The sequence below is a fragment of the Triturus cristatus genome, chromosome 9, assembly GCF_964204655.1.
Source record: "Triturus cristatus chromosome 9, aTriCri1.1, whole genome shotgun sequence".
In the NCBI taxonomy this organism is placed as follows: Eukaryota; Metazoa; Chordata; class Amphibia; order Caudata; family Salamandridae; genus Triturus; species Triturus cristatus.
Window position 1 is genome coordinate 642,692,180 of NC_140592.1, and position 22,815 is coordinate 642,714,994.

The following is a 22,815-nucleotide window of genomic DNA, read 5'->3' on the forward strand; positions in this document are numbered from 1 at the left end:
CAATGCTGTGTTACACCCACCATTGCCTGCCGAGTGCCACACACCTCTGTGTTGTATTCCACCAGCTAGTGCATATGCTATGACACTCTCTAGCCCATGTGCACTGTAACACCACCCCGTGAATATGTCATGCCACACTTGTTTTCGCACGGGTTATATTGCCCCATCTAACGTGCCTTCCTCGATGCCTATGTTATAAGGCACAGTGCTATGCCATACATATTACAATCTGGGATCCATATCTTTGTCACAGTGCATATGCAACGTTACACTCCCCAGCACGTATTTTATATTACAACTTTAGAGACTAGTTAGGTTACACAACACTGCCCTGTGCATATTACACTCCAAGGCGCACATCGCATAGCACGCGCTAGTGCCTGTGCTATCTCGCGCTCTCCAATGAATCTGTCATTGCGCACAATGTATTGCATATTATATTTCACGCCCGGTTCATCTTATATCACACTTTTTGGTGCATAGTGTATACCATACACTATATCTAGTTTTCATTTTCAATCGTGCTCTCAGGACTATGTTCTATATAACACTGTGTTCACCTACCCTTTTCACGGGCATTACATTTTGCGATAGGGGTGGAGGGTCAGGGGGTGTTTCTGCCAAGTGAGCCCGGAGTCACAGTCACAGTCACAAACGTCCTCTTCTTCCTGAATAAAAGTGAGATTATGCTGCATACTTGTTCATATTTTAAGTAGTTCGCACAGACACACGTTTTAAAAACAATAAAGTTCCTAATACCCGCTTTCTCTGAACAGTTAGCTTGCTGCCCCATCCCCCTCCTCCCTATCCTCTGTTGTGTGAATCCATGGACTAGCCTCCTCCCTCCTGCCATGCATGGTCTGATGTGCTGCCACTGCCCTCAATTTAGTATGATGTACCAGTCCCCTCCTCCTGCCCTCCATTGCCCAATTCTATGCCCCATCATTGACCTCCTGCTTAAACTCTGTGCTTAGCTTGCTTCCCCTATTCTCCTTCCCCCTGCCCTCCGATGTCTTTGTGCATGCCCCTGCTCCATCCTTTTTGCCCACCATGTTCCATGGACCTGCCACTCCTATCTACTCTGAGTGTTCTGTTGAGCTGCCACTCCCCTCCCACCTCCCTAGCATTGTCAGATGACTGTAACCTGTCCCTGCCACCTCCACCCTGCCTGTCCACATGCCATGCCCCTATCCTCTTCCTCCTGTCCTACATGGTCCATTGTACTGCCACACCCTTCTGCCCTCCCTGGTCTGTTGTGCTGCAACTGCTCCTCCTGCCTGCCACGTGCGGTCTGTTGTGAGGCCCCTTCCCCTGAACTTTCTTGTCTGTGCACAGGTCCTGACCCTCCCTTATATCCTCCATCGTCCTTTGTGCATGCCCCTGCACCCTCCTTCTTGCCCATCATATCCATTGTGCTGCCACTAACCCTCCCACTTGCCATGCATGGTCTTCTGTGCTGCCATGGCCCCTCCCACCTTCCCTGTGTGGTCAGTTAGCTGCCCCTGACCCCCTCCCACCTTCCCTCCATGGTCTGTGTGTATGCCATCACAGTCTCACTGTTGCTCTTCATGGTGTGTCTTGCTTCTAGTGCCCATCCTGTCTGACCTCCATGGCTATCTTGCTGCTCCTGCCCTGCCCCCTTGCCCCCAGCCCTCTGTTTACATGTGCAGACCCCTACTCCCTCCCTCCTGGCTTGTCTGTTCCATTGTAATGCCTCTGATCCGTCCCTCCTGCCCTTTATGGCCTGTTATGCTGCAGCTTTCTCTCCTGTCTGTCCATTATGGTCAGCTAGCTACCATTGCCTCTTGCCCCTCTGTTCTCTGTTGTCCATATGCATGGTCCTGTCCCCTCCCTCTTGCTTTCTATGGATTGTTGTGCTGCACTCCCGTCCCGCATGCCCTGTGTGGTGTATTGTGCTGCTGCAAACCCTGATGCCTGCCCTGCAGGGTCAGTTTGGTGCACCTCTCCATGTTCCTCCTGTCCTCTGTTATCCAAGTCCATGTCCCTACCCCATTTCCTTCCATGATCCAATGTACCATACTTGCGAACATTTTGAACTTGGTAAGAGGGAGATTTTGAAAAAAAACTGGGGTATTGATTTTCCCCTTTGAGTTACATTGAAAAACAGGAGATTGTAGACAGGAGACAGATCAAATAAAGCCCATTTGAGCTTAAAAACATTGGACGTTTCCTGGCTGAATCGGGTCTGTTGGCATGTATGGTTGTACTACCATTGCCTCTTCTTCTGCACACAATGGTCTATTACATTGCCACAGCCTCTCTTGCAAGTCCTGTATTGTTGGTTTGTTGCCCCTGCCCCCCTTTCCACTGCCCTCCATAGTCTGTTGTGCTGCCACGGCCCTTCCTGCCTGCTCAGTGTTGTTAAATTGTTGCCTTTGCACCCTCCTACCTGCCTTCAATTTTCAGAGTCTGTGCCCCTGGCCTCTGCCTCTCAACAGTATCCTAATGAACAACTAAATTGCTAACATTCTATATTTATTACAAAAGTGTGGAACGCCTGACGTCATCTTGATGTAATCAAAACTGTAATACCTAGAACATTTCCTTTAGAAATTACATATATGAGAGGGTCTTATTGGCATCAAAATTATGGTTAGTGCTCTAAAAGACTAAAATAAGGACATCTTTTCTGAGTTTTCAAATAGCGACAAAGCACTTTTAAATTATGTGTTATCTTTATATTTTTTTATCCAGTTGACCACTTGATTAAATGTTGCACTTAGGGAGAGGATGTGGTGTTACTTTCAGAACTGCAGACTTTGCAACTGGGGAGCCAGGTTGGAGTTTCTGCTTCAGTTCGACATTCTGTGATTCTGGTCAAATCACTTAGTCTCCCCATGTCTACAACCAAAATGAATGTGTTCTTGTGTGATGTAACCAATGCTCATGTAAAGCACTCCAATACCTGACAAGTCTGCACTATATAACACTGCAAAAACACAAAATAATAATTGTTTTGCACACTTCTGTCATTGGGCTATATTTGGGCTACATCTGGGTGATTTTGAGCTACATTTGGGCTCTTTTGTCTCCGGTGGCCATCTTGGGAGATTTATTTGTTATGAAGTTTCCTAATTTCCTCATGTACTGCAGTCTCCTCAGTAGGAAATGCTTTCAGTTTTTTACTTTGATTCCATCATGAAGGTATTCAGATATGTCACACATTTGCCATAAATTCTGAAAGTTAGCACTCTAGTTGCTCATTAGATCACTGTAGTAAAACTACTGTTCTCCATGGAAGTCTGCTCCTGGTATTAAATGTGCATGTTTCAGTCTGCATGTCAGAATTTTTTAATGAAATAGAAGAGGATTTGAGAAGTCACTCAAAATGTGCCCTCATTTTCTTTCTTCAGCATTAATCATAATTTCTATGGCAAAATGAACCCCCTCATTGTGTTCCTTTTTAAATTAAATGTTTTAAGTGTTACCAGTTTATTCTAATCAAGATGGCTTCAGGTGTGCCATACTTTTGTCATAATGAAGACAGTAAGCGCTCTAGTTGTTTTTAAGAACACTCTGGGACATTCTGTATTTGGGCTATACTTGGGCTACATCTGGGTGATATTTGGGCTACATTTGGGCTCTTTTGTCTCTGGTGGCCATCTTGGGAGACTTATTTGTTATGAAGTTTCCTAATTTCCTCATTTACTACAGTCTCCTCAGTAGGAAATACTTTCATTTTTTTACTTTGATTCCATCAAGAAGGCATTCAGATGTGTCACACATTTGGCATAAATTCATAATGTTAGCACTCTTTTTGCTCAATAGATCACTGTAGTAAAGCTACTGCTCACCAGGGAAAACTGCTGCTGGTATTGAAAGTGCATGTTTCAGTCTGCATGTCAGAATTTTTTAATGAAATATAAGAGGATTTCAGAAGTCAAAATGTCCCCTAGTTTTTCTTTCTGCAGCACTAATCATACTTGTTATGGAAAAATGAACCCCCTCATTTTGTTCCTTTTTAAATTAAATGTTTTAAGAGTTACCACTTTAATCCAAGCAAGATGGCTTCAGGTGTCCCATACGTTTATCATAAGTAGGACTGTTAGCGCTCTAGTTGTTCTTTGGAACACTCTGGGAAGCTGCAGTAGAACACAAAGGAATCAACTGACAGTCTCTGCCCTTGTTGGATGTACATGTTTTACTGAGAATGTCAGACTTCATTCTCACATGACTGAGAAAGATAATGTGAATTTACAGAAAATATGCTCTCAGTTTAGCTTATAGATCACCTTCCAAACCTCTGTGGGAAAAGCATGAGAAAATATTTTTCTCTCAATCATGATATCCCAGCAGAAGGCTTTTTCACATGGTGAAATCACCTTAGAACATACCACAATTCCTAAAATGAGTATGGTACCATCAACAAATGATTTATAATGTAACTAAAGTCTTAAAACCTTCTATTAACCGCAATGCTTTTTAATGAGGTGCTATCATGTATATTGGTCCCAAGATGGCTGCCAACACTTCTTGGATGAAGTGCTGACAGCCAATCAGATCTCAAGATGAGATGTGTGGTTAGGCTCCGCCCACATATATATATGATTCTACTTTTGATTTTCTCAGGAACTACTGAACAGATTGACACCAGACCTGCAAAAGGCACTTCACTGAGCTGAGGACTACCTCTCTGCCAAATTTCAAGTAATTCTGTTCAGCCGTTCGGGCTGTACCTTGGACTAAAGGTCCCTATGGATAATTGCATGTGGAAAACGTGTTTTGGGACCCCCCCTTTTTTCTCAGCCCCCGCTTGACGAATCCCCCCGAGACTTTCAGGGTAGGAGCGGAGCGGAGCACCCCACCTATTTTGAAAATTTCACGAGGATTCATCAACCGGCGCCAAAGTTATTCCAAATAGAATGTTGCGGATTTCCTATGGAAACACGGTCCTAACTATAACTATCTACTGGCGACCGCCAGTAGATAATATATGTATATATATATATATATATATACACATATATATATATATATGTTTATATATATATATATATATATATATATATATGCTTTTCATAGTAGTAAATTAAAAAAGTAACCCAAAAGAGTAATACATTTAGAAAAATATATTTTTGATGTTAGTACTACACTATGTATTTGTATTATAAACATAACATGCACACACATATGTGTGTGTTATAGAAGTATATCTTTATATAATATTCACTGAAAAAAACATAGGTTTCAGGGACGTTATAGTTAGTTGGACATTTCACCCGTACAAAAGCAGAGGAATTCTGCCTTTATAGTTAGTTCCGCTAACTATAACTCGCGCCCCCGCAATGCACTGCTGATGATGTCACATATTACATCATTCATGACATGGTCAGTGACATCACTGATGACATCTCAAATGACATCATTGATGACATCATCCAGTGACTATGTGTTTCTGTAAAGTTTAAATACATATTATATATATGTCAAGGTGTATTGAAGAATGAGTGGGTGTATAAGTGTCTGGATGGAGGATTTAGTAGGTGTTTGACTGACTGTATAAGTGAGTGATTAAATGTGTCTTACTGAATGCATGGGTTAGTGACTAAACTGTGTGAATGTCTGTATCAGTCTGTCTGTTGTTGTGTAAGCTGCTACATGGGTTGGTCATTAGCTACATGAGTGTCTATATGGGTAATTGATTGGTTGCCTGAGTATTTGTATGGAAGACTGAGTGTGTGTGTGTGGGTGGGAGGTGTGTGACTCTGTGCATAGATGTGTGAGTGGATGATTCACTGGGTGTATGGGTTCAAGAGTGCATGTGGAAACAGCAGTGTGGGTGGGTGTGTGCGTGTATGGGTGTGTTGGTGAATAAATGGATGTCTCAGTGGTACATGTCCAACTAACTACATATGTAAAAGGCAGTGTATGTGAGAGTTGGAGCTAATAAATGACTATACATGAGAGTCTGTGATTGTGAGAGTGGCTGTATGGATGAGTGTGTACTTGTATCAGTGACTATATAAGACAGTAAGTATGCATTAGTATCTGTATGAATAAGTGAGGTGGTGTGTGTGTAACTGTATATGTGAGTAAATGGGAATTTGATTGATTCTTTGCATGACTGAGTAGGTGTGTGAGTAACTCCATGGATGAGTGGCGGTGTGTGAGTGTCTGTATAGGTGTATGAGAGCATATGATAGTGTTGTATTGATGAGTGACTGCATGTATAAGTGATTATATGGGTGAATGAGTGGATGTGTGTGTAGACCTGGGAATCAGTGAGTGCATATGTAGTAACTGGTATTGGTGTGTCAATGGTTTCAAAAATTATAGTCTGTATTTTACAGTGGGTGTATCAAAGGTTAGATTAGAGTGTGAGGAGGTGCATCAGATTTTCACTTGGATGATGTCATCAGTGATGTCTTCTGAGATGTCATCAGTGATGTATCTACCATGTCATGAATGATGTAATACGTGACATCATCAGCAGTTCATTGCGGGGGCGCGAGTTATAGTTAGCTGAACTAACTATAACGGTGGAATTGCTCTGGTTTTGTACGAGTGAAATGTCCAACTAACTATAACATCCCTGGAACCTATGGTGTTTTTCAGTGAATTTCTAAGGTTTATTAAATTTTAATTTCTAAATATAACGTGCCTGAAACCTATGGTTTTTTTCAGTGAATTTCAAAGTTTTTTAAATGCTAATTTCTTACTATAACGTCCCTGAAACCTATGGTTTATTCAGTGAATTTCAAAGGTTTTTTAAATGCTAATTTCTTACTATAGCATACCAGTCGCGTTTCAAGAGTGGTGGGGGAAGGTGTGCGTGGCCTCCGAAACGCCTCTTAGCAATCCACCTGTGTGGGATTTACTGGAGGTAACAGGAGTAGTAGTTAGCATCCAATGTCAACCTTGAGGGCCAACTATCCCTTTTATTACCACCAGTAAGTCCAACACTGCAGGATTGCTAACTTCTTGTCTCAGGCCCATCCCCTCCCTGCACCACTGTGCAAACCTGCCCCCAAGCACGTTGTAAGTTGGGGAATTAGGTCCCCTTGAATCCTGAGGGTCCCTGGGGGCCAACTAGTTCATCAGGTACCTCCAAGAAGCGTTACAGAGCTGCTCGAGCCCCCACACAGAATTTAATTTAAAAAAGTGCCCCGGGGCAGCGTGGGGGTTTGGAACCCCCACGCATTTTTTTATCAGGTACCGGTCCCTGGGGCTGCGGGGAGGCTGCGTGCTCCCTGCAGTTGTTTATTAAAGCCCCTGGATAGGTGGCAGTCGATGGGGCTGCGGGGGCTTCCGCGGGCCCCCGCTAATGAATTGACAGTGCCCCCGGGAGCTGGCCCACCCTGGGGCTTTTTTTAAACGAAGCGCGGGAGTCTGTGCTTCGTTTTTTTAAATAATTTCAGCGGGATTCGCAACCCCATCGCAGTTTCCGCCGAAATTATATAAAAAATGCTTTTTTGGGCTCTGGGGGTCCTTGTGGGAACCCCTGAGCAGGCCTCGGGGATCAGGGAGTTCCTACCCTGCCCTCTTTATTGTTTTTTAACCTCTTTTTTCTGTTTTCTTGTGACTCGGTTCTACCGAGTCACAAGATGGCTGCCAACACTTCCTCGTTTGGAGTGTTGGCAGCCAACCAGAGTGAAGCTCGTGCCAGGGAGGGTTCGCGAACCCACCGCGGCCATAGATATCAAAACGTATTCTTTCTTTAATTTCTCAGAAACTACTGAACGGATTTACACCATTTAACAAAAAGGTCTCTTTCTGAACCAAGGGCTACCTTTTTGCCAAATTTGGTGTAATTCCGTTCAGCAGTTCGGGCTGTAGCTTTGTCTAAAGTTTCCCATGGAAAATAACATGGGGAATACGTGTTTTGGGACCCCCCTTTTTTCTCGGCCCCCGATTGACGAATCACCCAGACACTTTCAAGACAGGAGCAGACCGGAGCGGGTCACTAGTTTAAAAAAAATTGCGACGATTCGTCAACCGGCGCCAAAGTTATTGGAAAAACAAAAAACACTTTTCCTATGGAAACTAGGTCCTAACTATAACCACCTACTGGCGAGCGCCAGTAGGTAATTTGTATGTGTTTTAACAATATTAGTGTGAAACTATATTTATTTTCGATATTATTGTATAAGTATAGAGGCAGGATGTTCAAACACATTTTGACACAATAGTTTTGTTTCAGAATGTTGTTTTTGATATTGATCCCACTTTTAATTTGAGGAAATAAAAATGGAACAGAAAACTATTAATAGAGAGATCACGAGTGGACACCTTTAAAGGAGGAATCTATTGTCAAGCCTTATACATTAACACATTTTATCAATAAACATAAATGTTGCTCTGCTAAGCTCTAAATATTTAACTCAACTATGAGATCATAGAGCTTAATCATTCTAATTTACTTAAGAATGAGTGCATTGTAGTATTTATCTGATTTCATATTTCCTTTTCTTAACATGTTGCATAGAGCAAAGCAACACCATTCTCAGTTCACACCACAGAACTCTCTCTTATCAAAGCACCCAAATTATCAGTGGTGCTAGAGTTCTCAATGTAACAATACAATCAGTCTTCTTTCAACACATAAAACAGAAGCCATTCAAAACATTTTGGTAGGCATGTTTGAAAAATGTCCTAAACTTTCTCCCTTAAACTCAGTCACTTATCTTTTGAAAGTATTGTTGTTGTTCCAAGTGCAGAAAAAGAGATATAAACACCTTTCAACTAAGAAGTAGAGCCATAATAATTTTGTTAGCACCTGCCCCTGTTCCAATATTTCAAGAAGGTAACCATCAAGTAGTAGCCAATACGTGGGCCAATGGCCTGTTGCATGACCTCGGGCATGAGTTCTGTCTGAAGCGCCATTTTACCTTAGCACATTTATGACAATAATAGGTTGTTTTGATGTGGCCAGTGATTTGACTACGTTAAAAACCATACATTACTCCCCCTGTCACAGTGGGCATCTAATGTCTAGTTGCTCGGAGTGGGGATGGACTGGGCAATAACAGAGTAAACAAGGTCATGTGGGCCATGAAATGGGAAGAAAGAAATTCAGATGCGTAGTAGTGTTGGCAAAGGAGAGGGAAAGGGAACTGAGATGAGGAGCAGGTGAGCAAGTGAAAAAGTTGAAGCACTGTGACGGGAGTTGATTGGGCAAGAAGGAGACATGGCAAAGTAAAGGAAATATATGGTGGGAATGGGAGGGGCGCCTAAGGCTAGGAAGAGTCATCTGGAAAAGGGTAATTATTGGGAAACTTCAACCTGGAGATGGTGGAACAAGTCAGGGGACAGTACCTATTATAGAGTTGTTCTGTGTGATTATACCAGTATCTTCAAATTAACTTGCAGTTACTCTTGATCCTCAATATGGCAATTTCAATTGGCCAGCACACTAGAACATAGGCATTAATATCACCTGCACCATCTACAATTCTTGGCCATACTCTTTCTAGGCCTGGGAGGTAAATTCCGGTCCGCTTGCGGAATTTGGGCAATTCCGCGTTCCGCGAAGAACGCCGAATTGCCCAAAATTCCGCGATCCACGGCGTTGCGGAATTTTTCCCTTGTTCGCGCTTTCAAAATGCGTGTTTGCCTGTCGCAAGCGTGACTTACCTGGATCCCTGCGTTCGCCGATGAGTTTTTCTATCCGTTCGCGTGCGCCACGAGATTTTGGTAGCTGGAAGCGTGATCCCGCGAGAGTGTGCAATCACGAACACATAATACAGACGCGCCAGCGTTCGCAAACAGGAAACACGCATAGCGAGCAGGCGGGACAAGTGAAAGAAGATGGCCACACCAATTGGCGACCGCATTGGCAAGTTCGCAAGATATTTCCCCCCGAGCACGTAAACAGCGTTCGCGAACAGGAAAAATGCATCACGAACGGGCAGAACAAGCAATTCAGCGTCTTCGCGGAACTCTGCATGCTCGCGGAGATTTTTTACCGTTTCACAGAGCTTTGCGTAGCGTGACTATGCAAATTCTGCCCACCCCTAATTTCCCACTTGGACTACTGCAACATCTTCAACGAAATACAGCGCATAGCTATTGGGCCAACATTTTGAAAGATGGGTGCTCTGCAGTCTTTCCTGTCAAAATCATATTTGCGTCTTCCCTCAGGTCTGTTAAAAGCTCTGTTTGACTGTAGGCCATGTTCAAGATTAATTTCCTAATCCGCCCCAAAAAGTATATTCAGAACAATTTGTGCACTATTTTAGGATTGTGGCTCTTTTTGCCCAATTACATGGAAGCAGAAGTCATGCCTGCGTTTGATACCACATTAAAAGCAGAGTTATTGGCATTGTAAATACACAACGATCTCAACAGATTAGTGATTTAGCTTGCTGTTTGTAAACAGTGCAGTTGCTTTTTCTAACACCCCAAGAAAATAAGGGTGAGTTTGCAAAGTATTATGTGCATGCTGACATCATGTGCAGATGGACGAAAGCAAGGTAAAACAATGTTTATCTACACTGATGCATGTGGCTTTGAGGAGAGGAGTAGGGGAGCCGAGTCTGGGAAGAGCGAGATGAAATTGATGAGCAAGAGCAGAGCTCCAGGCACTGAGGAGCTATCTTGGCAGCTTTAGTTGAAGAAGTGGTAGTGGCAGATGTCCTGGAAGACAACAGAGTGCTCCTCGCAGTTGAGGGGATCAGATGACAAGATGGAGAGGAGGGACCTCCAGAGCTCTGGGTTAGAGAGGATAGCTTCTGTTGTGAGATGAGTATGCTCTATGGTGAGGGGAGAGCTCCTGGCAGGTGAGGGGAGAACAGGAGAAATGAAGAAAGGAGAAGTAGTGTTATCTGGGAGAGGAGTGAAGAGGAGACTCTGCACATAGGAGGATGTCTATTATCTAAGTTTGAGGTAATTGTGAGCACACCAGAGGTTGACTGGGAAATTGAATTTTTGCAGCAGAATGTTCTGCATGTGTGAAAATTCTGCCAAGATTCAGTTAGTGTGGAGAGAGACAATGGTTCTAAATGGCCTAAAAAGGTCCAGACTAGAAAAACCTTAGAGAAGGTAAGGAGTTTAATAGGGTTTTTTTTTTTTTTTGGAAAAAGATTTTTAGGAGAGAGCGATAATTAATATAGAGAAGGGACAAGAAGATATTCAGTGACAATAAGCGTGACATGAAAGGTGAGGGTGAACTTAAAAGAAGACATCGCATTGACAACAATGGTTGAACCACTTTCTTTTTTAACTTAATATGAAGGGTTCATGTTGTAAGCGGTCAACGACGTTTCGAACTCAGTGATTTGAGTTCATCTTCAGGACAATTGTGAGCAGCTAGAATTGTCAGTGTGGACAAGAAGTGAAAAAGTCCGGAATTTATGGACGAGGTTAAATTACTGATCAAAAAACCTGCCAGGTGCGGTAAACTGCACCATAATGAGGCCCTTGTGAGAGCGGGAGGCTTGCACAGCGCGCTGAAATCACTTGGCTGAAAAATCGATGCTGTTCATGTGCCGGGGAAATTAATTGTTTTGCCGGTAACAATGCAGTGAATGCGAGCCACAGGGCGGGGTAGAGCAAGTCCTGCTCATTTGCTACTTCGCGCTGAGAAGGAGATTCAGTTAGTGAGCACATTAGGAGAAGGACTGAACTTACATCACTAGAGAGAGGAGGAATGGGTGATAAGGGTAGAGAAAAAGGGAGCAAGCGTAGAAGGAAGTATTGTTAGCCAAGCGGGATGCCTAATCCTAAGGTTGCTACCCTTTTGAGTTCTGAGTTTTCGGGAAGCCATTTTCTAGCACCCCAATCAGAAAAATGGGAATCCGATATGGTGACCATACAGGCTAACACTTGAAACCAAATGAAAATACTTTTTAAAAGGGTTCCTGCAGTGAAAAATCCAAAAACAATGCTTTTACGACGATGCATGCACGAAACAGCTAATACCATGAGGTGAAAGAGCAATACGCCTCTTGGGGTTCAGGGAAACTAAAATCTCATTGTACATATATTTTGTAGAATTAATAACAGTATATCTGCCAGACAGGAAAGGCATACTGTAGCCCTTTCTGAGTGCAGATGATATATGTAAAGTAATCTGTCATGCAATGCAATGCAAGCTCTTCATGCAAGGTGGAATGTTGCCTTGAAAAGCCAATAGCACAAACTAAGAAAAAAATACTTCAATGGTTGGTAACCGAAGCTCGCTGTATGTATATTTTTAAGCATTCCAGGAATCGCATTAACAGATAATATTAAGTGAACTTGTGCTCCATTTCTTGAAAATGTTTTGGGGCCAAACAGTGAAATAAGGCTTGCAACCCACAAGGTTCTTCATTTGCCATTAGATGGTCATGGGGGTCTAGGAGCAGGAAATATCCTGGGAGACCGGGGCACACCATAAACCATAAAGCTGTGATCCAAGTGTCAACTAAAGCCAGAGGTTCTCAATACAGAGGGGTTCTCATACCCTGATGTGCAGTAAGTCAGAATATTTTTAGCAGAAATATTATGTCCTAAATAATGTCCTCAAAAGTACCACCACATTGGGTGAAGATTTTATATTATGAAGTCAACTGAGGCGAACTTTTTCCACATGATATTTTGGGCATGATATTTATGTCAGACATTATCTTGGTTGCAATATTCTGGACAATACCACTATGGCCCACCCAAGAAAAAGAAAAAGAACTCTAAGGATTCGAAAATGGAGATACTTGCTTATGGACATGGGCACCATTCAAGTAGCCGAAGACGAAGAAACTGAAAAAGATTTGTTGTGACTACATTTGCACACTCATGAATCTGTAGAGTGAAAAAAGGTTTTTAGGAAAACCAAAATTAAAAGGAAAAAATTGCAAGCCAGACAAAGATCCATTGGCTTGGTTGAGTAGTTTTGTGGTTTGACAGCAAGATTCCTGAGACAGTTCCTGTGGGAGGCAGATGAGGTGGAGGGAAGCTTCTGCATGATAGAGCGTTGAATGGTATTTCTGTTGTATCACTCTTCCCTTACATTATTAAGTAAGCTTTTCTTTGCAATGCTCTATGTATCTACATATTTTCAATGCTCTATGTAGCTACATATTTGCAATAATCACAATAAATATAATTCAAACAAAACTGCTATTGAGCTCTATTTACTCTTCCCCTTCTGATTTGTGTTTGGATGTGGTAACTTGTGAACGCCTTCCTTGGTTTCTATGTCCTAGAGGACATATTGGTGCTTAATTAGCATTCTGCAAATTCAACAAAACATCCCATGGCATCTACTTAAAATACAGAGCAAAATCCTAAAACTTTTTTGTTCTACTCCTTTTGAGAGTGTGATTGACTGTTTTACTGGCTGGTGGCAGCTTTGTACTTAGGCAGTAAGAGTTTATAAACATCATGGAAGTTATACTGTCAGTAGAAAAGATTTCTATTTAATTTGTCCATCCGAAAATGAACACCACAAATCATTTGAGAAGGAAATCATTAAGGTGAAGCAGCACAATATTGTGACATAATTCCCCCTCCTGCCTGTTTATCAGATCATAAAGCATTTCCTGAATATGGACACAAGATAATTAATATCTGAGATAAAATCACATAAAATCCACTGCCTTTCTTAGTGGTTCTGTTCTCTGGCAGAAATTTCTGAGCAGAGAGGTGTCCGTATAGTAATCACCCTGAATCTAGGGATGATTATAACAGTTTGAGTGCTCTTTTGCTCTCCCCTGTCTATTTACTCCTTAGCTGCCTAAAGAGCCATTTGCAAATGAGATCCACTCCCCTAAGAAATCTCAGTACCCTGGCAAATCTCAGAGAGATTCTCTGATGCCCACCACAAGAAAAGCACATTAGTATACTTCTGGTCTATGTTTGGAGGTGTATTGCCTTCGAATGCGGCTCTGTAATGCCTCATTGGTGGTAAGAACCAGCTGTACAGAGGGAGTAAAACCTAATTTGCATGGCATGTTCCCAAGGAAATGAGGTACCTTCACAGGGCAGTCCACCATTAGTAACCCGTTGAGGATCCCAGGTTTTAATTCTTGGTAGTGAAAAACTCTCAAATTAGTTTTTCATTACTCGGAGGCCTAACTCTTCATAGAAATAGATCAGGTTACCTTAATACATTTACTAAGTGCTAACTTGTGATTGTGAACAGGTATCAATATCAAGTTAAGTCTTAAAAGAATTGTAATTTAAAATCCTCTTTAAAGGTTAAGTGGATTTTAAGACACTTTTCTGTAAATGCCACTTTTAGAAATGGCATTTTCTTGTCTTAACCATTCGGTGCTTGTAGCATGTGTCCTTAGTCACATGACTGTGAATAGTTGGCAGTTGGCAGTTGGCTTTTGTGTATGTCTCCCAGACAGTACAACAAAGGGGGAATAGGTGGTGGCAGGATGGGTCATCCTGCCCGGAAGGATGGGGCAGAGCTGTTCCTTGCTGTACTGATAATTCAAAGGGCTGCCTCCAGCACACTCCCAAAGGCACTTGACACTGGCCGATTGTCACCCTAGACCACTTGGAGCCTGGGCAGGGACAGGAAGGCTATTTCTAGAATCAGATGTGGGGGTAGTTTAGAAGTTTCTCCCACTTCAAAGGATGGCACCAGGTAAATATATTGGACCCTCAGACCAACACTTCAGTACATTCTGGGACCTCTGGATATTACAGAAGAAGTGCTGCCCTGTTTCATCGGAGGACTGCCTTGCTGCTTGAGGCCTGCCTTGTTCCCTAGATCACTGTCCTCCTGCTAGCAGAGGATTGCACTTGTGCTTGAGACTTGCCTTGATCCCCCTGAGGACTACACTGTTGCTTGAGGTCTGTCCTACTTGTAGTGAAAGACTCAACCTGCTTCCTTCATCCTAAGTTAACCTGAGTGACTCCAAGGGCCAGTTGGCTAACCTCCTGTTATGAGCTACAGGGACACAACAAGCTCCAGAGGCCTCCCTACAACTGTCCAGTCTAGCAGTTGCAAGTAGCCCTGCCTGGAAATACAAGTGGATGTGCCTGGACAAGCTACTTGACCTGCCTGAATATTGCAGAGTGAGTTCCCGATTCCCAGGAGGTGCCTCCCTAGGGCCTGGACCCTTGGATTGCATCAGTTTTGCTACTTCTGTGAAACTCAGATGCTTTGAAATGTTCATGCTGGACTTTGAGAAGGTACGTTTTTCAGCTGGACTAATCTGGTCTGTTAATATGGCCCATGCTCTATTACAGTCGGCCTGAACTTGTGACTTTCCCTCGGTTTAGCACGACCTAATGCCCACGAGTGGGGTTTCGTGTTTGCAAATGCAAAATTTACTTTAAACTGTGAAATTACATATCTCAAGTTCATATTATTCATTATACTGTACTCTATTGGTTTGGGATTTTTCGTGTTTTGGGTTTTCACTTTATTACGACTTGTGTGCTGCATTAATACTTTTCACATTGCCTCTCAGTTAAGCCTGACTTATTTTATTCCAAGCTACCAAAGGGTTAAGCACAGGTTAATTTAGTGACCTTTGCAGTTTAACCTGACAGGGATTATGTTTGTTGCTTGAGAAGGGATATCATCCCCTCAATCATAAACCTAATTTCCTACACCAAGTACAAAATTATTCCATACTTACCACCGTCTTAAAGTTTCGGACAAAGATCCTGTAATCCTCGTTGTTTTTGTTGAGCAGATTGGCATTGAAGTCTTCATTGATCTTTACCACCACGGTAATGCGTGCGTCTATAGTGTCTGTAAAAGTAGGATATGTTTTATATGTTAGAGTGCCAGCCATTCAGAAATACTTTTAGGTGTGCTATTGAAAGCAAAGATGATGTACCAAACCTATTTTCGAATTTAGATATTCTCTGATGTTATGGCAAATACAACATTTTTGGGAAGCTTCTTAGTGGTAGAGAACCACAACTTGGTTACTGCAGAATTAGAGCAGTACAGCACAAGCGAACAAGCGCTTTTTAAACCCATGTAAAAGCCACCCCGTCTTACTACTGTCTTAGGCTCCTGTAGAATTTTCCCAATGAGTTTGAACAAAACCTTCCATGGGTCCGATTACTGGTCACGCCTTGTGATATCCTCTGGTGGGATACCACTGCCTTGGATCACAAGTGCCCTGATGTTCCCACAACTAGGGCCACCATGTGCAGGAACAATAGCATGAGTTTACCACCCAGAAATTCTGACCAGTGATACAAAGTGTGGATCAGGATGTGGCAATGGCCAAAGTGCAGTCTGGCTTCTGCCTGTCCCCCTCTCTGACAAGGAAAACATGAAATGCGCCCCTCTGCCACATGAGCATGCCTTGCTCCCTGACACTCACCACTGCCCCTGATCCAAAGCATCCACACATTTATCAGAATTTGGCAGCACTCAATGGATTGCTCACTGTTGCCTCTGCACATATGCAGGGCAAGAAGCATTTGAAAAAAATGATGTTCCATAATGAGCCAAAACAGCATGGAGGCTCAATTCCTGTGAGTGATGTAAACCGATTCCCTTATGACCAGTATTTATGCACATTTGTCATCTGGGCCATTTCTCTAGCAGATTGAATAGAACAAAACGTGTGAGATGGTGCCTCTTTCTGTGTGGTCAACCGCATTTCTTGGGGACTGATTTTGCTGTTTTTTGGCTCTGTGCAATAGAGCAATGGCATGTAAAGTTAAATGGAAACTATGAACTACATCACTACTTTCCCATAAACTAGTGTGTCAAGCCAAGCATGACACACATTTCTTAAGGTACAACCTGTCAAACATTGTGCAGGGTTATAGCATACTATTTCGAGTTTACAGCTCAGAACTCGGGGAAACCTGGCATTACTACATTATCCCCCATTTTTAGGATTAACATTCAGAATGAAGATGTAATACTTCGCCTTGTATCGACGTTGCTTCCCCAAATACCCAGAAACTCAGAATGGTGACCCAAGGCAGGCAGAGTATAAACACCCATACCTCTAGCAGTTGAAACAGCATACCCTCCTTCCATGAACTCTCTAAAATGCCACAACGTTCTTTAGGTACTGCCTGTATTGGCCATGGGATAACCCTAAAAGCGAGGGTGAGCCTTGGGAATTTCGAAGGCTGGGTTTGACCTCCCATTGGGCAGAGTGTTGTCAAAAGGTTAAAGAATATATCCAGGAAGGGAGAGCGAATGGGATAGTAGGATGGTTGTTTGTGGGCAAAAGCGCGTTGGAATGACTCTGCGCTGTTGTGCCTGAGTGGTGGTGGGAAGAACATTTGAGTAGTCTTCATGGCTTGGTTTGAAGGGTGCATTGGTGCAGAATCACTTGAGAGTAAAGTACACAACTTGGGTTGGATGAACAAGTTTTGGTGGAAGTGATAACTGCAAAATACTCCACATTAAAGCCTTAAGGGGCGTGGTTTTGTCTTGCAAACACATCTCCTTGTAAACATAAACTCAGGCAAGAATTCTGGTCAGTGAAATGAGGTAATTTTGCCTAGTCCTACGATATAATGGTAATGACTCTGCAAACTGAATTCCAGCCTTTGCCAATCAGTGGGTACCAGAATTGCATCAGGATATTCATGGTCTTGTAGTTACAACCTGTAGGCAAAACAATTGGGGCAATTACCGAACGTATGTGGACACCACAAGCACCATGTTGTATGTTTGTTGATGTAATTTACAGCATACATATTTCTATTTTGCTTCTGGTGCAGCACAATTTTGCCCATTCTTTACAAGTCACGAATACATCACAATTTCATAACAGATACATGTTAAGAATGTGCACTTAGTACATGTTTATTGTGTAGTCTAACGCTATAAAATAAGTGTTGCACTTGACATTATTTCCAAAGTGCACTTGCTGTAGGATTAGTGAATTTACTCCTAATATGTGCCTTAAACTGTATGACAGGGGCGGCTCCTCCTCGAGAATGGAGGAGTGTCTCCTTACCTGCTGCAAGTGCAGCCACACACAAATAAGTAAAATTGCACGTCAATGCCATTTTACTTACAAGCGCAGTGTGAGTACTGGGCTAAATCCTGCAATTGCAGGATTACAGCCGCCACTGCAGTGCGCATGTCGGGTTTGCCGGCTGGTTTACTACAGCCAGCCGACATGCACAGTGCCCACCCAGCGTCCCCATGGTTGTGAAACAGCCGGGGATTGCTGGTACAGGCCCCAAGCCTCAAAATGAGCGCTGAGTTAGCCTGCTCCTACCAATCCTGGGGTTGCTCTCATTCTGAGGGCAGCTCCAGGATTGTTTTATGTTGTTCCCCTGAGCAGACAGGAAGTCCTTCCTTTTCCTGCTCGAGGACCCTGATATGGGGAGAGAAGAGCCACACCTGGGGAAGCAGTAAATATGGTGAGTTTGGTGCCTTTGCGCCTCACCATATTTTTATAGTTGTAGCCGCTTACCACATTTTTATAGTTGTAGCCGCTACTGCTGCATTAACTGAGTTATTAGTGAACCATCCGACTTAGTAGACATGTATTCACTATAAAGATGAATTCAGTTTACATTAGTGTGCCTTCATATATTGAATGACATTTATTATTCAGATGTTGAGTAGAAACAAAACCATCCTCATGTTATGAAGTCCTTTACTCAAGAAACAAATTAGTTTATGTAATGTCAGCACTAATGTTTCATATGGTGTATTAAAAAGTGTAGTTCCTAGACATACTTATATGTATACATACATTTAAGATTTTACTGTATGGCTTATATAATATGAATCTAATGTACTGACCATTCATATTCATTTGTGTTTAAATGTGCACCCACATTAAATGTGCACCGTGGAGTTAATACTTTAAGTTGTTTTAATAGGCCAATTTACCATGCTGCATAAATATTGTTTTCCAAATTCTGCCATGACATTTCTTGCAGGTATTCACATGCATTGTTAGTTGAGAATAGATACATGTACTAGTGATAAAAGGAGATAGCCTCAGAATAAGAAGACCTTGACAAAAGAACATGGAGAGCCATAGTGTTAACTGAAAGGCCTATTCAGCAATTTTACGACATAGCCTGTGTGTGAGCAGACAATGTCATTCCCATTTCCATTGTAAGATACTTTGCGAATGTTGCAATCAGCAACGTGAGATTGTAAGAAAACAATGGACCCCTGATGATGCGTACAGAGGGGTGTTACCTGAATATTTTTTGTGTGAATAATTGGAGTCGACACTGTCTGAGGCTACCACACTTCCCTTTTAGACTTGAGAGGTCCAGACCTCTATGCTTCCTTTGATTCTTTTCTGAGTGTGGCTAAGGCTAACACTTATTCCCTGACCCAAGAAGACTCTTGACCAGCTTCTGATAGGACGACACCTTCCTACTCATTTTTTCCTTACCGTGTTCTAATTTCCTTTATGGAAATCCCCTCATTTTTTGAGTTTCTTTAGTATTCCAAGAGCCAACCTCTTGGCTGGGGATCTCTGATTTAGGTGGTTTAGATTTACCAATGTATAGGCGAGAAAACCTGACACTCTCCTATGAGCATCACATTTTAATATTAAACATTTGTATTGCTGTGACTGAACATTTTGTTTGCGTAATATTGCTCCACCTCAACTTTTTCCGGATGTTATGCTTCCTCGTTGTTATTCTGTATCTTTATAGCATGGTACTAAGAATCGTGTACCTAATCTTGATTGCAAATTTGTAATACATTTTTTTAACCATAATTACTGATTCCTGGTTCTTACTATATAGCCAAATAGGTTGCAGTGTTAATTGAGATTGACTGATGTAATGTTAACTCCCATCACCTCTCAGGCGGAAAATAAAAGGACCATCGGAGGACTAAAGGTAAGAGGGGAGGCCCAAAATGCTGGATCAAATCTGGCAGTCTTTCGGATGGCTTTCCACTGACATGAGGGAGTTAGGGTGTCCTATTCTGAAATTGCACAAACCCAGGCCAAATCCCAAAAGCCTATGGTTTGTTCAAAGGATTTATGGAGTTCCATTGGTTTGGAAACAAATTATAGCAGTGGAGGAGTGTGCGTATTAATCGGGTTGTGCATTTTAATTGCTTATGCTTAGATAGTAGTATTTTGCAGTGGCTGTGTGGTGTACTGCTGTGATGATTTAAGGTGATGTGTGAATGTGGCACTTAATGCAGCAAAGTTGAAGTGATTATTGGGTCAGTCGTGGCCTAAGATCCCAGGAAAGCTAAAGAGAGACTAAAACTCAATTTGTCAGTGTAGAAGCCACTGGGTGTAGTTGTCTGCTGTGTTGTGGTGCTAGTCGTGAGACATACTTCGACAGCATTATTGAGATAGAGACTTTATCTTTGTGTAATTGTGAAATGTGATTGGTATAGTTGATATCAGTGCACAGGGAAGAACTGTATCAATCCGAGTAAGATTCCGCTGGTTGAGGTTTCACTTGCAGTGAATGTCAGAATAGGGTGGAAAGTGTTGCTCTGAACTATCTCTTGTGTGTGTGAATAATCTTTAATTTCTTTAGAGGAGCAGACAGAATTAGTTGTTGAAATTGCTTGCATTTGTTTTGTGTAAACTGCTTAGAGAACGTGCTTATGAAAATTGTAAAAGCGGGTGAGCTGCTGCGAAGAGTGACATTGACTTCACAGTGTGGCATGCTGGTATAGGTCAGTTGGTGTAGAGCCACACTAGTATTGGTTGAATAGGCCAAAGAGAGACACACTGATATTGGTTGTGATCGCCGAACAGAGAATTGTGGGTGAAAAATCCTTTCCTGGTTTCAACCAAAAGTCATTTGTAAATACTGCATATTCTGATTGAAAATGAAATTCTTTAAAGCATTACAAAGCCTAGTGAAGGGAGATGTGACTGTGCCTGTTAGAAAGGGGGAAGAGGCACCACCGGAAGGTATGGCAGGTCATACTATGGCGATAGACGTGGGTCTTGACACATGTATTTTATCAATTTGGCTCGAACAATGGTATAAAATCACTGAGAAAGATGGCCCTTTGACATTTCCTCATTATGGCACATTTAATTTGAGAATTATTTAGAACTTAAGGAGAACGCTGTGTGACATGAAACCGCCTCCTACACCTATACAACACAAAGCACTTAGTGCCTGGGAACATACATCTTATCTTAGGCAGAGTGAGATTTCAAGGAAGAATTAAGAAAGCCATGCGCACTTTTGCAGATGCTATATGGGAATGTAGGACAGAAACCTTGGAGAAGTGATATGATTGAGGGAGCTAGACTATATCCTTTAACTAACAAGTGAAGGAGAAGAGGAAGGCAGATGTAAGGATAAGAAAAAGAAGAAAGAAACAGATGACATAGAGAATATAGCTGAGGACAGTGACAGTGATTGAAAGGAAGATTTTATAACTGAATTATTGTTGAACCGTCCAACTCTATACACTGCCACCCAGACTGGAGGAGCATGTAATGTACCTATGGGTAAGACTTTTGATGTGCCTATGGCACCAGAAATTATAAATTCTAATTTTATGGAATAGAATTCAGGAATGACAGCCCTTCAAATTCACTTGTTGTGTAGATGCTCCAGATGTATTGACCGTTCCTGTCGCAATTGGTCCTGTAGTTCCTTTGTATAAGCCAGGATCAGTAGGAAATACTACACATACTTTGGCTGTTCCTACTGGAACAAACGCTATAGCTAACAATTCAGTGGGCTCGACAATGAGATAAATTCCTCAGACTTCTATGATTCTGACACAAGGGAATACCCCATGTGCTGCAATTGCAGACCCTACATTAAATCAGACAGGGTTTGATCCAACTATGAGATATCCTCAGAGATCATCGCCCTTTTTCATGCCTAGAACGAATGAGATTCCAAATGTGAATTACAGTACCCTAGGACATAGATACCTACGGAAACGCCAACTTCTGAAATGTCTCTTTTGAACTCACCACCTAATGCAGGTAGTGGTACCTATAGCGGAGAGATAATTCTTAATGCCCCAGTAAAACAACCAAGTCCTACTGCCTGAGAATATGATGATTAAGGTAGAGGCATGGACACCCTGACTGGAAATGGGAATTTTGGAACTAGTGGAGGGAATATTCAGGTTACAGAGACAGAAATGGTCATGGATGTGGCTAAATTGAGAGACGAATTAGAAGAAATGATAATTGGAACTCTTGACATGTCATAATTAAATGCTTGAACTGCAGGATGATGAACTATTGTTCCTGTGTACACATATTACCAGAGGTGCAGGACAGGCTCATGAAAGATTATCTGAAATAGCCCCAAGATATGGAATTGATTTGCAGAAATCTAAAGCCTTCCAAAGACGTTCCCGGTTAAGCTTTAGTGAACCATAATAAATTAAATTACAGATCAAGGAATTCATTGGAAAATAATTTAATTGCCTATGTTCGAAAGTGGAGTGACTTAGATCAATGGGAAGGTAGATCTTCAAATAAAAAGGAACCTAAGAAAGTCAGGTTACAATTGACTCCGTCTGGAACACAGGAGGAAGATGAGGATATAGACATGCTTTCCATGAGAGAAGTGCCTGGTAGCGGGTTTGTCCATATACCTTGTAGTAGGACTGATCTTGCATCATTTTACAAATGATTTTACAAAATTGAGAGAGAATCCAGTGAAAGGGTGGGTTAATTGATTTGTGAAAATATCAAAAGTTCTATGGAATTATTTCAATACCTTATTTAAAACGGTGGTTCAAGGTGATTTGTTAGTTGAATTGAAAGCTGATAAGGATTTGCCCCATGGGGAACCAACAAGACATCCTGTATCACATGCTCGATCCCCACTGGTAATGAAAAAGTATACCTGTATCAAAATCATAAAGGGACTGGGGCGCTTGTAGGTCCAGCATAGGTGCCTCTAATGAATCTCAAATGTATCAACCCAGTATGCAGTTCCTTAAGAGAAGTAGTAAAGAGAATATGTGGTCGGTCATATGTCTAAGGAAAC

At 42.1% G+C, this 22,815-nt stretch overlaps 1 protein-coding gene across 1 annotated transcript in view; it reads right to left on the bottom strand.

Moving 5' to 3' along the window:
• LOC146798423 (mucin-17-like) overlaps positions 1-22,815 on the bottom strand; it is a 512,003-nt gene that overhangs the window by 298,937 nt on the left and 190,251 nt on the right. The window contains exon 6 of the mRNA XM_085627967.1: positions 15,537-15,652. Within this exon, the coding sequence (XP_085484093.1) occupies positions 15,537-15,652 (116 nt within the window). The remainder of the gene's footprint in view (positions 1-15,536; positions 15,653-22,815) is intronic.